Here is a 17,769-nt window from a genome sequence, read left to right as displayed (position 1 = left end):
GAGATTGGGGAAGATGGTTAATTTGTTTGGCTCAGTTTAAGGATAAACTAATAAAGATGAAATATAGGATATTCGGTGGGGATGGATAAGTGAGCTTAAACACCAGAAATGATTCAACACTAAAGAGTGTCACCCCGATTTCTATTCGGTTCAAGGTGGGTTTACGGAATTGTAGAAGGGTTGAACGCCACACCAAAATAAGGTGATAAGTTCGAAAGAGAACGATTGACGCCACTAGCGCACTAGATAAGTCAGATCGAAACTCGTACAAATTTAGAGAGGAGAAAACTCACTCTTTGAACAAAGTTCATTCACAAATGATCAAAAGTCAAAAGTCCCTTACAAAATGAAATAGCAAACTATTTATAGACTAAGTACTAGCTAGCCGAATGGTCATCTTCATGGCCAAGCAAATTAAACTAGAATGAACTAGAAAATTCCAGAATTGAAGCATTAAGTTGTCAGTAGCTAAATTCAAATGAATGGAGTCCAAGGGCAACTTCAGATTAAGCAAATGTACTTGAAAAACTTGAATGATGCATGGCAACACTAGATGCGTCCAATGAGTTTAAATGAGCTCAATCAATGTGCAATTGTTGCTAAAAAATTACCAGCAATATAGGAGGTCTTGAACAGCCATTTGGAGTGTGAATGGCCAGTTTTGAAAAGTCTTCATAGTGTGAACATTGTAGAACCGAATGGACATGGTGTGAACAGCAAGTGTGAAAAGAATGGTGCTACTTTGGGAAGAGGATCAGCCAAAATTTAATTCATTCTTGGGAAGCCGAATAAACAACAGCCACATTGATGGCATTTTAGGTGCATGAACAGCCCTTGTGATGTGTTCATGGGAAAAATCGGTTGGACTCCTTTAATGTATGTGATCTCCACAAAAAAGGTGTTTGGAGAAAGGCAATCAGCAGCCTTTTCCTTAATTGCAAGTCAAAGTGCATGCTTCTCCATTAATTACCGTCCATTAAATAAGCACATGGAAAAAAAACACCAGCAGCTCCTGCACATTAAATTGTTCTTTAAATTCGGCTGGACTAGAATTCAACAATAAGACACATTAATATTTTACAGTAGCCTCCTTCTTTAATGCATTCCATGCATGCTTTCTTCAGCAGCTCATTAAATGAACGTCCCTTGCATGCGGAACAGCCCCTTTAATACCTGTCTTTGTTGCACATTAAATCCAGCTAGCATGCCTCCTTTAATGCCGCCCAAGGGAGTGTACTTGCAGACAACAATTAAATTCGGTCATTTCATATTAATGTCTGCTCATTAAAATCAACATCTAAGACAAATTAAATCCTGCACATTAATTCGGCTAGAACATATTAAATTTATGTAATAGCTTAAGACACATTAAACATTTGCAATAACTTAAACATATTAATACTTAAATTAAGATGTCCAGATTTTAGACATATTAAAGTAACTTAATTTATTTGAGCTGTCATTTAACTAATTAACTAACTTCATAAATTTATTTCAAAAATTTTTTAGAAAAGCATAAAATAAAAGATGGAAACGAGCTCATTGAGCTGGAAACAAGCTGAATTGAGCTCAACAAGCTGGAAGCATATTAGTTCAGCTCGCAAGGAATTGCAAGCAACGCGAAGGGTACGAATCCAAGAACGAGCTCAGGGCGTGGTCGTATCACATGGACAAGTCTAGTTCGCACTATCTGCACCAATTGAAAGCTTTCATTCCTGTAACACACCAAAATTCTTGTTCTTAAATTGTTAAATTGTGTCAAGTAAAATCATTTGTTCCAATGGATAGGTGTTTTGTTTATGTGTCTGAGGTCCTGTATTCAAATATTTTCCCTTAAATTTTTATTACTTCCCAACCTCTAACCTAGAAGAGTTGGTTTATTTTAAATTTTAAGTGTTGGTTGACAAAAATGAGTTTGCTGGTTTAATGGTAAGGCTTTAATTTAATCAAAGTTATTGTGTTCAAATCTTGAGTGTGCAAAACAAAATTCTTATTGTTTTTCTCTGTCTGTGTTGCCAAAGGGGGTAGAAGTTGGGTTGAATTTGAATTCTGGGGAAAATTTGGTAAGAATAACTAACTAGATTTAGTGGGGATATGGGTAGTTTTTCTAAAATTATTTTTTTTTGAAAAATTTCCCAAAAGCCTCCCTCTCTTATCGTCTTATTTTCCCACTTCCAAATTTTTTCATTTTCTTATTTTCTTTCCCAATTTTTACTCTCTATTTTGGTTTCCTTTAAATTTTTATTACTTTTGTCCCAACCTCTAACTTAGAAGAGTTGACTTATTTTAAATTCTAAGTGTTTATTGACAAACATGAATTTGTTGGTTCAGTAGTAAGGCTTTAATTTACTCAAAGGTATTGTGTTCAAATCTTGAGCGTGCAAAACAAAATTCTTATTGTTTTTCTCTGTCTGTGTCACCAAAGGGGATACAAGTTGTGTTGAATTTGAATTTTAAGGGAAATTTGGTAAGAATAACTAACTAGATTTAGTGGGGATATGGGTAGTTTTTCTAAAATTCTTTTTTGAAAATTTTCCCAAAAGCCTCCTTCTCTTACCGTCTTATTTTCCCACTTCCAAGTTTTCTCGTTTTCTTCTTTCCTTTCCCAATTTTTACTCTCCATTTTGGTTTTCACGTTAGCAACTTTCGGCTCTCTTGCTTTCCGTTCTAGTTTTTTTTTTCCATTCTTCCTTCTTTCTGCTACTGATTTGATCTGTATCAACATTCATGCCTGGATTTTCGTTGTTCGTCATGTGTGGTAAGGGAAAATAGATTTAGTGATTGGATTTTCTTAATGTGATCTTTGTGTATTCGTTTGCTTCTTGAGAATATTATTTTTTGGTTTGACTTAGTCCGAGACATTTAATCAGTTATGTTATGTGATTTTGTTTAGGTGAGAGTCAAGAGGCACACTTTCTTTCAGCTTCGTGAGTGCGTTTAAATCTCTGCCGCTAAGGCTAATCTACAAAATTAGTAACTCCAAACTTAGAACGGGACTAAATTAGATTGGATTTGCATTAACGAGGTTTCAGATCCAAATCGACAAGTAACTTATACTGTTTTGCTTCGTAACGAGTGTGCAATCTGTAGAAAATTGATCAATATTTGGAGAAATAAAACAAAGAAAATGATAAAGAATATAATGAAAAGAGAAATAATTTTTATGGAAGAAAGAAAACACCCTTTCTAATAAATTTTTATTTCACTCACACTTAAAAATTCTTCATCACATACAACTCTTTATATAGGAGTTGTAAATGACTATTCATCTACATAAGGAGTTGTGACTATTCATTTACATAACTTAAATGCTATAGGAGTTGTGTATAACTTTTTATCTTCAAGTCTCTTCACTCTTCATATTCAAGTCTCTTCACTCTTCATATTCTAGTCTCTTCACATTTCTAACTTTTCATAATTTATTTGTGCAAGATTAATTTAATTATGTGCCAACAATGCCTCCCTTAAATTAAACTTGCTTCGAACTCTCAACCTTTCAACATTTTTCTTAAAGACTTGTCCACTTAGCGGCTTTGTGAAGATATCAGCCATCTGATCTTCTGTCTTGCAATATTCAACTTGGATATCACCATTATTCACTAGTTCCCTCAAGAAGTGATACCGAATGCGAATCTGTTTTGTCCTTCTATGAAGAACTGGATCTTTTGTGACCGAAATAGTAGAACTATTGTCACAAAACAAAATCGTTGACTTGCTCTGCTTTTGCTTAAGACTCTCCAAAATTTCACGTAATCAAATCAATTGACATCCTGCATAAGATGCAGCGATATATTCAACTTCTGTAGTCGAAAACGCCACAACTGATTGCTTCTTTGAGCTCCATGAAGCTGCACCACTACCAAGGTGAAAAACATAACCAGAAGTGCTTCTGCTATCATCAATGCTTCCTGCTAAATCACTATCCGTATAACCAATGAGATCAACTAATGTATTAGCTTTATAGAAAATTCCATACTCAATGGTTCCCTTCACATATCTCAATATTCTCTTGGCAACCTCCCAGTGGTTGGAGTAAGGTTTCTCTATGAATCTACTCACCAAGCTAACAACATACACGATGTCAGGCCTTGTCGAAGTCAGATACATCAACTTCCCAACCAAACTTCTGAATATGGTGGAATTGACAAGCTTTCCTTCACCCTCTTTAGATAACTTCAGACTTGTAATGCATGGAGTAGAGACTGGATTCGCATTTTCCATCATGAACTGTTTTAGAACTTCCTTTGCGTAGCTCTCTTGTGAAATAAAAATTCCTTTCTCGGATTGATGAACTTCAATGCCAAGAAAATGATGAAGTTCTCCTAAATCTGTCATCTTAAATTCTGCCATCATTGAGTGCTGAAATTCTTTCAACATCTTCACATTATTTCCTGTGAAAATAAGATCATCAATGTAGAGACTTACAATCATAAATCTTCCTTGAGAATTGCCTTTGATGTAGAGAGTATGCTCATATGGAGATTTCTAGAATCCACACTTCTAAAAATAAGAATCGATGCGGCTGTACCAAGCTCGGGGTGATTGCTTCAACCCATACAAAGCTTTCTTCAACTTGTAAACTTTTTCTTCTTCTCATTTTTTGACAAACCCTGGTGGTTGATCAACATAGACTTCTTATTTGAGAACATCATTCAAAAACGCAGATTTTACGTCCATTTGGAACATTTTCCAATTGTTTTGGGCAGCAAGAGAAATAAGTAACTGAATTGTCTCTAGTCTTGAAACTGGAGCAAATACCTCTGTAAAATCTTCTCCTTCCTTTTGCTTGTATCCTTTTGCAACCAGTCTTGCCTTGTACTTGTTGATAGAGCCATTCAGATTCATCTTTGTCTTGTACACCCATTTGACTCCAATTGAATTCTTGTGCTGCAGTAAATTTGTGAGCTCCCATGTATCATTGTTTTCAATTGAGCAAATCTCTTCTTTCATGGCTTTCCTCCATATTTCTTCTTGATATGCATCATCAAAAGAAATTGAATCTTCTCCTGCAAAGAAGGCAAAGAATACAACATCATTTTGCACAACTTCATCAGTTACATTATATAACTCTTGGATGCTTCTCGTTTTTCGGATCAGGCTGGATGAAGAAGAATTTGATGAAGAACTTGGGGAAGCAGGAGGATTTTCTACTTGAGCATCATCTTCAGCATTCTCAATTACTGCCTCTTCTTCTTCTTCAGGTTCAAAAGGAAAAATTGGCAAATTTTCCTTTTCAACTTCCATATCTTCAAACATGGAATTTTCATCAAACCGAACATCTCGGCTTATCACAATCTTCTTTGTCACCAGATTGTACAACTTGTATGCCTTACTTCTTTCACTATAGCCAATGAAAATGCATTTCTCTGACTAGTCATCCAACTTGCTTCTCATTGCATCTGGAATATGAGAGTAAGCAACACTCCCAAATACTCTAAGATGACGAACACTAGGCTTTGTACCATACTACGCCTCATGTGGTGTGCAATTCTCCAAGCTTCTTGTCAGTGATCTGTTTATAAGATAAATTGCACAGGAAATAACTTCAGCCCAAAATCTTCTTGATAACCTCTTCTTCTTAAGAAGACATCTAGCCATTTCCATAATTGTTCTGTTCTTTCTTTCACACACACCATTTTGCTGAGGTGTATGACGGACTGTCATTTCATGCTGGATGCCACTATCTCGACAATATTTCTCAAATTCTTTTGAAAAATATTCACCTCCATGCTCTGTCTGCAAGGCGTTATTTTTCAGCCCAGTAAAGTTCTCCACTTCTGCCTTGAAATCTTGGAATCTCTGAAAAGCCTCTGATTTTTCTTTGACACAATAAACCCATAATTTTCTTGAGTAATCATCAATAAAAGAGATATAAGTAACGATTACCTCTCAAAGATGAAACTGTCATTGGACCACAAAGTTCCGAATGAATAAGTTGCAATGGTCTTCTTGCTTTCCACGAGGATTGAGAAGGAAAAGCAATTTTGTGTTGCTTTCCAAGCTGACATGCTTCACAAACATCATCAAGCCGATCGATTTATGGTAAACCTTTGACCATCATCTTCATTGAAAGCATCTCCAAATTTCCATAGTTCAAATGTCCATATCTATCATGCCATAACTTTGAAACTCCTTTATGAGCACCAATAAAGCAAGACATATTCTGATTTTGAAGGGTGAGAGAAAAAAATTATTTAATGCCACTCCAACTCTAGCAACAACCTGATTTTTCTTTTACAAATAGCAAGCCATGTCACGGAAATGAATATCATACCCCTTCTTCAAGAGATGCCCAACGCTAAGCAGATTATTTTTAAGACCAGGAACAAAATAAACTTCAGACATTTTCTCTACCCTTCCTTACTTTATTTTGAACTCCAACTCACCAACACCGCTAACTTTGTAAGCTTTGCCATCTCCTACTTTTACTTCTCCACAATTAGATTCAAAGAATTTCGAAAATAAATTTTTGTTACCTGTCATATGCTTGCTAGCACCACTGTCTATGTACCAGACATCATTAATCTCTCCACCATGAGATACGAGCAACAAAGTTTCTTGCTTTTGCTCTTGATTATTTTGTACTATATTAGCTTCATTTTTCTCTTCTTTCTTGTACCAGCATTCACTTGTCAAATGACCAGGTTTGCGACAATGATAACATTCAAAATAGCCACGACCTCTTCCTTTTTGATTTCCACGTCCACGTCTTCTTTGTGATCCTCTAAAATTTTGACTTTGGTTGGCTTCTTTCCATCCATTCTCCGTGCTTGCGTCTTCACCTCTTTCACGAGCATTTGAGCCTCTTCCTCTAAAATTTCTTCCTCTTCTATGACCACGATCTCTCCCTCTTTGATTTTTAAAATCTCATTTCTTCTCATTTAGAGACAACTTTGACTGGAGTGCTTGATCTAGATCTATTTCCTTCTTCTTCTTGTTTAATCTTTCTTCATGGGCTTGCAACGAACTTGTGAGTTCATCAATAGTCATGGTACTCAAGTCCTTTGATTCTTCAATGGCTACCACAATGTAGTCAAATCTGGAATCCAAAGAACGGAGGATTTTTTCAACACCAGAAATATCATCCATAGTTTCACCATTTCTTTTAAATTGGTTGACTATGGACAAAACCCGTGAACAGTAATCAGAAACTGATTCCGACTCTGTTTTTTGCAATCTTTCAAACTCCCCTCGAAGAGTTTGCATGTAACACCCCTTACCCGAGACCGTTTCCGGAGTCGAGCACGAGGCATTACTTAACTTATCTTACTAATTCGGAGTATAAAAACTTGTTTGAAATTTAATTTCACTATTTCAAGTCATTTTATTTTCACTTCTTATTTCTCAACAATAGCTATTTCAATTTGCTTTTCTTTACTTATAATTTTACATCATCTCATACTATCAAAACCATTTCATGAACTATATCATTATCTATTTGTTGAACCGCTAGTTCATACATTTTATTTCCATATGTCAATTTAATATCTCATTTTGATTCATATTCAAGATCATTCAATAAAATTTATATTATCAAAATTATCCATTTACCCTATTAACTTGACTCGGACTTTGGCGGATACAGTTCCAACCAAACACACCAAGAACATTAATCAAGAACTTAATAAAGATGTTCGACACACAAAGTGCCGAATCGGTAATCTGATAAAGATATAAGATAACGATTCGACACACAAAGTATCGAATCGATAATGATAATGATATTCAACACACAAAGTCTTGAATCATAATGAATATGATAACGATAACGATGAGTCGGCACATACGTGCGTTCGATCAAGAAGTTTCAAATACCCGTGCACTTTTCCATATCCTATGGCATGCCAACTATATCCGACTAGCCCGACTAGTTAATAGGTATTTAATTCACTTTTCAATTACAATTTTCGTCTTAGTTCAAGATCAATTATAAATTCCTTATTTCAATCATTTTCACAAGATTATAGTAATTTATTACTTGAAATTTTATAATTCAATGCATTACACATAACAATATTCAGTATTTTCACAATTCACTCAGTACTCAAAACAATATCCAGATTCCCTAATTGATTCGAAGATCGGTCTCACATATCAATTTCCACTTTCTCAATTCAATTCCAATAAAATCCATATCAATCACCAATTTCAATATTCCAGTTCAATTCAATGATTCAATTCAAACCATTTCAATTTCTATTCAATAATCACATTTCAATTTCACTTTCTTAATTCAATATTCATCTCAATTACTCACATATAATCACAATTCAATCTAATTTCATTCAGTTCAATATCGATTACTTAATCTCAATAATTATATTCACTAGAAATCTACTCCATTCAAAGAAATATTATCATACCAAATTTCTTACTTTATTTATTTACCATACATTCTAATTAAAACACAATAATTAATAATAATTAGATTTGAATTATGATAATACTAACCGAAATTTCTCTCGAGTCACTCCTTGTTCACCTTCTCCTTTCCTTTCTCGGACAATAACTCTTGCACAACATTAGCTACGTAATTAAACAATTAAAAATCATTAATACACAATTTTATTAAAATATTTCCTTTTGTACCTAAACTTTACCCAAATTCTAATTTAATCTCTTATCAATATTAATTTTATTTTCCCATTCTAACTCCATATTCTCTCTTAATTCTTACTACGACTCAATTTAGCTCTTCAATTTCACCATAAATCCCTAATTTCGGGATTCTTTCAATTTAGTCCCTACTTTTCAAAACTTACACTTTATTTTACAATTAAATCCTTTACTAACTTCTAACTTGAAATTCAATCAATTTAACCCCTAACACTTCAATTTAGTCAACATGAACATCATCTAATAATCTACTAACTTTCAAAATATCAACATAGATCAAGTAGTATTTATCTCTAGGATTCCAAAACATCAAAACTAAGAGAAAATGGATTAAATTGACTTACCAAATGAGCTTAGAACCTCAAAACCTCAATTTTCTCTTTCTTTCTTTCCTTCTTTCCTTCTCTGTTTCGTCCATGCTATTCATTTCTATTCTCTTTTCTATCTTTTATTTCATTAGTTTAATATAATAACAATAAAATAATAATATAAAATTATTTACTTAAATAATAAGTAAATGTGTAATAATTACTAATATATGTATTTTATTTTTCCACATGTCATCATATACACCATACATTTGTCAACAATTTTGTTTATTTAAAATATAATAATATAATATAATTTACAATATAATATAATAATATAATATAATTTACAATAAAATAATAATATACTTAAAAAATCTCAGATTTTATCATGCATATGTCGCCTCATTTATGGGACTTGGCATATTTACCTATTTAGTCCTTTTAACTTTTCTTTAATCTATAATTAAACTTTTACCATTGTTGCAATTTAGTCCTTTTTAATCAATTAACCATCGGAACATTAAAATTTCTTAACGAAACTTTAATACTACCCTAATGACACTCCGTAATTATTTATAAAAATATTTACGGCTCAGTTTATAATATCGAGGTCTCGATACCTCGTTTTTGACCCAATTTACCTAGTAATTTCTTTTAAATCACAAAATTCACTCATTCAAAAATATTTCTAAAATCACGCTGAACTTATAATTATTAATTAATAAATTTTTCTAACGTTTTCATCAGATTTAGTGATCTCAAATCACTATTCTGACACTACTGAAAATTGGGCTGTTACAACTCTTCCCCCCTTAAACAATTTCGTCCTCGAAATTTCTCACCTGATACAAGCTATTAAGTCAAATCTTTCTTCCACCATGTCAATCGAAGTCCATAAAAATTAATCATAATTCATATCACTTCCAAACTCATGTCAGAACTCATTTTAGAACTTGATGCTATGCCTGAACTTAACTGAATAGCTCTGATGTTTTCCTGCCATCACTTTTTCACTAGTAGTATAATTACCGAGAAATTTCCAGTAATCGTCTATCAAAACATAACTGAGAAACCCGAATTATGAAACTCTGACTGATATTTTTGACGTGGTTGCATCTGTAACTTTCAACAGATATCTATTTCCCTTTCCTTGGAAAGTGTCCAACAATATCATTTTATACCAATGTGATAACTTCAACAATCGAAACAATTTCAACCCATAATAATATTTTCCCCGATTAGAGCTGACCTGATAGATATATTTCTGTGTCAAGTCTTCTAGAATCTGAAGTTCTCATTCTGACTGTCCGTCTATTTACCAATGAATACACAAAATTTATTCCAAAACTTGAGAATAAACTCAAATGCATAACAACCAGTTGCCTACGGATTATCCTTCATCCTTTATCACAGCAGAGCCATCTCTTGCAATCTATGAACCTGAACCATCTTATCTAATACCTTCGAACAAAGACCTTGAAAACCCATCCAGCCAGAAGATAGTAAATAATTTAAACCCATTGTAAAGACCCAAAATGTACTGATTCCATCACTGATTATAACTCAATTAACTTTTCAATGAATAACCTACTCTGATTAGAACAACTGAGTCGATTTTATCCATCAGATAATAACATTTCAAAATAATCCATTCTTCTTGTTGTCAAAACAATCCAGATATACCATATATCATAATCCTCCCGGAATATCAACCGAAAATTACCACAAACAGCATTAAATCAAACAAATTATAACATCCCATTATTGACTTGTTGACCATAATTCAGGATTACCTGAGAAGTGAAAACCAAAATACAAGTTTGAGTTCAATCTTCCTCCATCTACTCTTTTGCTGATGTCAACCCTTGTCACGAGAACTAGAAAGAGATTATATATAATAAAGCTACTTCAATTATTATCATCGAAGCTTTGAACTATACCGAAGCCACAACCATTAGATAGATTAAAAAAAATATAGTGCTATAATAGAACCGACGTTCCAACCGTATAGATAGAACAATATCTTAACATCAATAGTGCACTTCAAAATAGATGAAGAAAATCAAAAGTAGTCCCAATAACAACCAGTGCAGTAATACAACTTCTATAATCTGGGATCCATATCACTGAGCTTCCATGATCAAACCAAGATTTATAACAGTAATAAATATAATTACCTCTGGCCAATGAATAACTTCTATAAATGAACCATGTTCAATAAATAAGATTAGACCATAAGAATGATAAGAAAACCGAGATAATAAAATCCAAGATGTGAAGCTATACTGAATTTTCAAGAAGAAAAACCACATTGAATGATAAAGAAATCGATGATATCCCAGAGAAAATCCAAAAGAAGAATATCGCTCGTACGCACTAGAAATAGTTGTGATAAAGACAATATAAATTCCATATATGTAATTTGGAGCTTCAACCAGTAGAAATAGAAAATCGTTTCATATGAGTCTTATCATCAAATCTTCTATCGAACATAATAGATTAGAAAACCAAAGAAAGATAGAGCAATACCCATCATGAATTAACCAGCCTTTCAATATGATAAGAATCATATCTGAAAATAAATAGTTGCATATACCTCTGAGGATAAAAGAACATATAGAATACCCATATAGAATACCCAGAAGAGATCGCTGTAACATACCCGACTATAACAGTTGCATTCAGATATCTCTGCAATTTCCAACACTATCCCACTAATTACTAAAGTCATCAATAATCTCACATTATCCCAATCAGTAAAGAAGTCAATTCAGAAGAAATTTTTGATTAACCTGCTCTTTAAATTTTATACCTGAATAAGTCGATTCCTTGTGAATAACTTCTCCCTTAATAGCGACATTGCGTATCCCAAATAATCTTTAAAAAAAGTCTGATATCTTTTCTAGAACTCTCTTTACTTGCTATCCCGTCTTCAACTTTGACTGCATTATTATTCCTTCAATTATTGTACTCTTCAATTTCACACTTGTAAACTTAATGAATATAATTCTTGTAAATTCCATTGTACAGTTGAGGGGGGTGAAGGTTGTAAAGCCTCAAAATTTGACTCTCTTATATATACACAAGTATAACATAACATTTATCATTATCATAATCATTCAACATTTTCAACTATAAAACATAAACAAATATATCAGCATCCAAATCCCGACTCAATTCGACTCAATTATGGCATGTACCTCTAAACTCAATTTCGAGCTCGATTTAGTCCGAGAATCGGCTAAACCTGATAGCTCTGATACCACTAAATGTAACACCCCTTACCCGAGACCGTTTCCGGAGTCGAGCACGAGGCGTTACTTAACTTATCTTACTAATTCGGAGTATAAAAACTTGTTTGAAATTTAATTTCACTATTTCAAGTCATTTTATTTTCACTTCTCATTTCTCAACAATAGCTATTTCAATTTGCTTTTCTTTACTTATAATTTTACATCATCACATACTATCAAAACCATTTCATGAACTATATCATTATCTATTTCTTGAACCGCTAGTTCATACATTTTATTTCCATATGTCAATTTAATATCTCATTTTGATTCATATTCAAGATCATTCAATAAAATTTATATTATCAAAGTTATCCATTTACCCTATTAACTTGACTCGGACTTTGGCGGATACACGATTCCAACCAAACACACCAAGAACATTAATCAAGAATTGAATAAGATGTTCGACACACAAAGTGCCGAATCGGTAACGGTAACAGTAACAGTAACATTATTCGACATACAAAGTATCGAATCAATAAAGATAAAGATTCAACACACAAAGTCTGAATCTGTAATGATATGATAACGATAACGAGAGTCGGCACATACGTGCACGATCGATAGTTTCAAAAAATACCCGTACTTTTCCATATCCTATGGCATGCCAACTATATCCGACTAGCCCGACTAGTTAATAGGGTATTTAATTCACTTTTCAGTACAATTTTCGTCTTAGTTCAGTATCAATTATAAATTCCTTATTTCAATCATTTTCACAGTATTATAGTAATTTATTACTTCATAAATTTTATAATTCAATGCATTATACATAACAATATTCAGTATTCCCTAATTCAGTTCAATATCAGTCTCACATATCAATTTCCACTTTCTCAATTCAATTCCAATAAAATCCATATCAATCACCAATTTCAATATTCCAGTTCAATTCAATGATTCAATTCAAACCATTTCAATTTCTATTCAATAATCACATTTCAATTTCACTTTCTTAATTCAATATTCATCTCAATTACTCACATATAATCACAATTCAATCTAATTTCATTCAGTTCAATATCGATTACTTAATCTCAATAATTATATTCACTAGAAATCTACTCCATTCAAAGAAATATTATCATACCAAATTTCTTACTTTATTTATTTACCATACATTCTAATTAAAACACAATAATTAATAATAATAAGATTTGAATTATGATAATACTAACCAAATTTCTCTCGAGTCACTCCTTGTTCACCTTCTCCTTTCCTTTCTGGACAATAACTCTTGCACGACATTAGCTACGTAATTAAACAATTAAAATCATTAATACACAATTTTATTAAAATATTTCCTTTTGTACCTAAACTTTACCCAAATTCTAATTTAATCTCTTATCAATATTAATTTTATTTTCCCATTCTAACTCAATATTCTCTCTTAATTCTTACTACAGACTCAATTTAGCTCTTCAATTTCACCATAAATTCCTAATTTCGGGATTCTTTCAATTTAGTCCCTACTTTTCAAAACTTACACTTTATTTTACAATTAAATCCTTTACTAACTTCTAACTTGAAATTCAATCAATTTAACCCCTAACACTTCAATTTATTCAACATGAACATCATCTAATAATCTACTAACTTTCAAAATATCAACATAGATCAAGTAGTATTTATCTCTAGGATTCCAAAAACATCAAAACTAAGAGAAAATGGATTAAATTGACTTACCAAATGAGCTTAGAACCTCAAAACCTCAATTTTCTTTTCTTTCTTTCCTTCTTTCCTTCTCTGTTTCGTCCATGCTATTCTGCTTTCTATTCTCTTTTCTATCTTTTATTTCATTAGTTTAATATAATAACAATAAAATAATAATATAAAATTATTTACTTAAATAATAAGTAAATGTGTAATAATTACTAATATATGTATTTTATTTTTCCACATGTCATCATATACACCATACATTTGTCAACAATTTTGTTTATTTAAAATATAATAATATAATATAATTTACAATATAATATAATAATATAATATAATTTACAATAAAATAATAATATACTTAAAAAAATCTCAGATTTTATCATGCATATGCCGCCTCATTTATGAGACTTGGCATATTTACCTATTTAGTCCTTTTAACTTTTCTTTAATCTATAATTAAACTTTTACCATTGTTGCAATTTAGTCCTTTTTAATGAATTAACCATCGGAACATTAAAATTTCTTAACGAAACTTTAATACTACCCTAATGACACTCCGTAATTATTTATAAAAATATTTACGGCTCAGTTTATAATATCGAGGTCTCGATACCTCGTTTTTGACCCAATTTACCTAGTAATTTCTTTTAAATCACAAAATTCACTCATTCAAAAATATTTCTAAAATCACGCTGAACTTATAATTATTAATTAATAAATTTTTCTAACGTTTTCATCAGATTTAGTGATCTCAAATCACTATTCCGACACTACTGAAAATTGGGCTGTTACATTGCAACCAAACTCTTTTCACCTTTTCATCTCCTTTGAATGAATTTTGTAAAAACTCCCATGCTTGTTTTGCCGTGGTGGCACAAGTTATTTTTTCCCAAGCCGCTTCATATGATTGAACTCCTTGATATATCCAAAATAAGGCTCGTTGATTTTCCTTCTTTAATTTTTTTAGACTCTCTTTTTGAACTTGTGTTAATCATTCCTCCTCTTCAGCCTCAACTTCATTATAACCTTTTTCAACAATCTCCCAAACTTCTAGAGATCCAAGAAGAGCCTTCATTTGGATACTCCATTTGCCATAATTTTCTTTGGTTAATTGGGGAACGGAAGAAAGAGGAATAGAATTGTTCATTTCGATCGAACAAGACTCTGATACCAATTTGTAGAAAATTGATATATATTTGGAGAAAAAAACAAAGAAAATGATAAAGAATATAATGAAAAGAGAAATAATTTTTATGGAAGAAAGAAAACACCCTTTCTAATAAATTTTTATTTCACTCACACTTAAAATTCTTCATCACATACAACTCTTTATATAGGAGTTGTAAGTGACTATTCATCTACATATGGAGTCGTGACTATTCATTTACATAACTTAAATGCTATAGGAGTTGTAACTATTCATGTGTATAACTTTTTATCTTTAAGTCTCTTCACTCTTCATATTCAAGTCTCTTCACATTTCTAACTTTTCATAATTTATTTGTGCAAGATTAATTTAATTATGTGCCAACACAATCAAGACTCGTCGTCACTACTGGTTTGGGGCATTAGAACCAGTACCTAAGACCAAAATATCATAAAAAACCAATAAGTAAATGACCAGAAATGGCTACAGAGTTTTCAACCAAAGAAACACAAGTTAACAAAACATTAATGATATTAGGTTTCACACTTACGCTTTCTCAATACTAGATCTAAGTTAGCAATCCAAAAGAGATTGAATGCACTATTATTTAGCAATATTTGTGGTTGCTCTAACATAGAATAAATTATGGATAAATGTGTTTAAAAGTGCAGAAAATGAAAGGAAACGACAGCCAAAAATGGTGAACAAAGGGGCTATAACCACTCTCAACGGCATAAACAATAGTGGTTGTTTTGGGCAGTTCAAAAGGGATGATTAAAGGTTGCAAAGAGGTTGTTTTGAATAGAAAAAGGAACACAAAACCTAGCTAGCAAAATAGCAGCAACAAAACAACAGAAAAAGAAGATAAGAAAGTGAGCAATCAACACCACACAAGAAGGAGAAGAGGCAATAAAAAGAGAAGTGCAAGGCTAGGGTTTGGGTGGCACAAAATGGAGAAAGAAAAAAGAAAAATGAGAGAAGAATAGAGAGAAAAAAGGCTTGGACAACTACAACAAAAGAAAAAAAATGAATAAAGGTTGAATAGAAAATAAAAAATTGACTTTTAAATCTAGGTTAACTAGGTGGGACGACACGAAAATAGGAAGCGAGCAAAATTGCAACAATTTTAATCAATTTGCAAGGGAAGGGATTCAAACTCTAGTCTCTAAGCCAATTACACTGTCTCCTTATCTTTTCTTAGCTATTAAGCTAATGGCTCATTCTTGTCATAATTTTACGAATTTAAAATTAAGAGTTTGGGATGTTACAGTTACAGGGTTTGTTTGCATGATCGTGTGGCTCCAACCCTACACGGCATTAGGCTATTATATGACTTGCCCATACAACCATGTCTCCACCCCACACAGCCTCAGCCTTTCACATGGTCAGGAGAGATGGCCATGTGACCCATGTTTGGAGAATTTTTCTTTTTTCTTTTTGTTTCATATTGATCCATGTTTAATACCAGATTGATTTAAGTTTTTGTAAGCTCAATATAAACCCGAATTCGGTTGTAATGCTTGTTATACTTGATTATATGTGATGTATTTATATGCAATTGAAATTTTGAATTATAATTACATGTAAATAATTCGTATTTGTCTGTAGCATTCTATTACTCAAGTTCGACGTCTGGACTAGGTAAAGAGTGTTACAACTTGTATACCGTTTACACGGTGTCACTCTAAAGAGCCTGTAGATCATTTCACGATGTAGCCAAACTTCCTCAAATCCCCTTTCAATTTGTCCATTCCTCCATTATGCCAAATTTCTATCTTCAACTAACTTGCCAAAGTAACTCCCTCTGTACTCTGCATTTTATAAACATACATTTCACACATAATATTACACTTTTTACTCTAACATGTAGTACACCACATATCAATACATCAATATACAACCACATCTTGTATCCAGAGAACATACTCGTAACCATTTATATATTTCCACAGAGTTATACATGCATAGCTTACTCATTCATTGTAATCATATACAACCATAGAATTCAAACTGAACTCAGAGTAGACATACGAGCAAAGCATTCAAGCAGCACAACAACAAGCAAACATCAAAATGGGGTATAGAAACTCACATGCTATCCTTCATCCTCGCTAGCTTAGCTTGTCCGAATGTCAGTGCTTCCTTCGTCCTAGTAGCTAAGCATGACAACCAAATATAATGATTAAATCGGAGGCATTCAAGCCTTAAATCCCCAAATCCAGTTTCATGCAAAAATTTTGAAAGATTTCATAAACCCTAACTCCTCTTTTCTTCAATTTCACGAATATAGTAAGATTAAGAAGCTTACCAGTTCACCGGATTCACTACATTCCAAACTTAAACCTCACGATCACTACCCCATGCATGACTTTCCTTAACTTTCTCTTCTTCAGAGCAACCAAAGAAGATAATGTAGAAAAGAAGAAAAATAATAGAAATGAGGAGAACTATGCCTCTAGAATAATCCTTCTTACACGTATATATAACCTTCCACACACAGTTATCAAAGCCCCACATAACCGTTCGTCAATAATCATTCTACCTCCCACTAAGGAACCAGTCGGTTCCAACTTAACTAAAACAGAATTAAGATCCAACTATTTACCATTCAGCCAATAAAATTTTTAGATTTTTTAGTAGAGTCCGTCGAATGTACAAATTCTTGCAATTAACTCCTGGTCCTTCTTAATTTCGGACTTTAATAGGAACTGGATGTGACAAATTTAGTCCCTAATGC

General features: G+C 32.5%; 1 protein-coding gene across 1 annotated transcript; it reads right to left on the bottom strand.

Moving 5' to 3' along the window:
• Positions 1-3,753: 3,753 nt before the first annotated feature.
• On the bottom strand, positions 3,754-4,350 carry LOC128033946 (secreted RxLR effector protein 161-like). Its single transcript, XM_052622448.1, has one exon. It carries the CDS (start codon positions 4,348-4,350, stop codon positions 3,754-3,756), a length of 597 nt encoding a protein of 198 aa, XP_052478408.1.
• Between the last annotated feature and the right edge of the window lie 13,419 nt (positions 4,351-17,769).

Source organism: Gossypium raimondii, chromosome 10 (genome assembly GCF_025698545.1).
Source record: "Gossypium raimondii isolate GPD5lz chromosome 10, ASM2569854v1, whole genome shotgun sequence".
Lineage (NCBI taxonomy): Eukaryota > Viridiplantae > Streptophyta > Magnoliopsida > Malvales > Malvaceae > Gossypium > Gossypium raimondii.
This window is presented reverse-complemented; position numbering and strand designations above follow the sequence as displayed.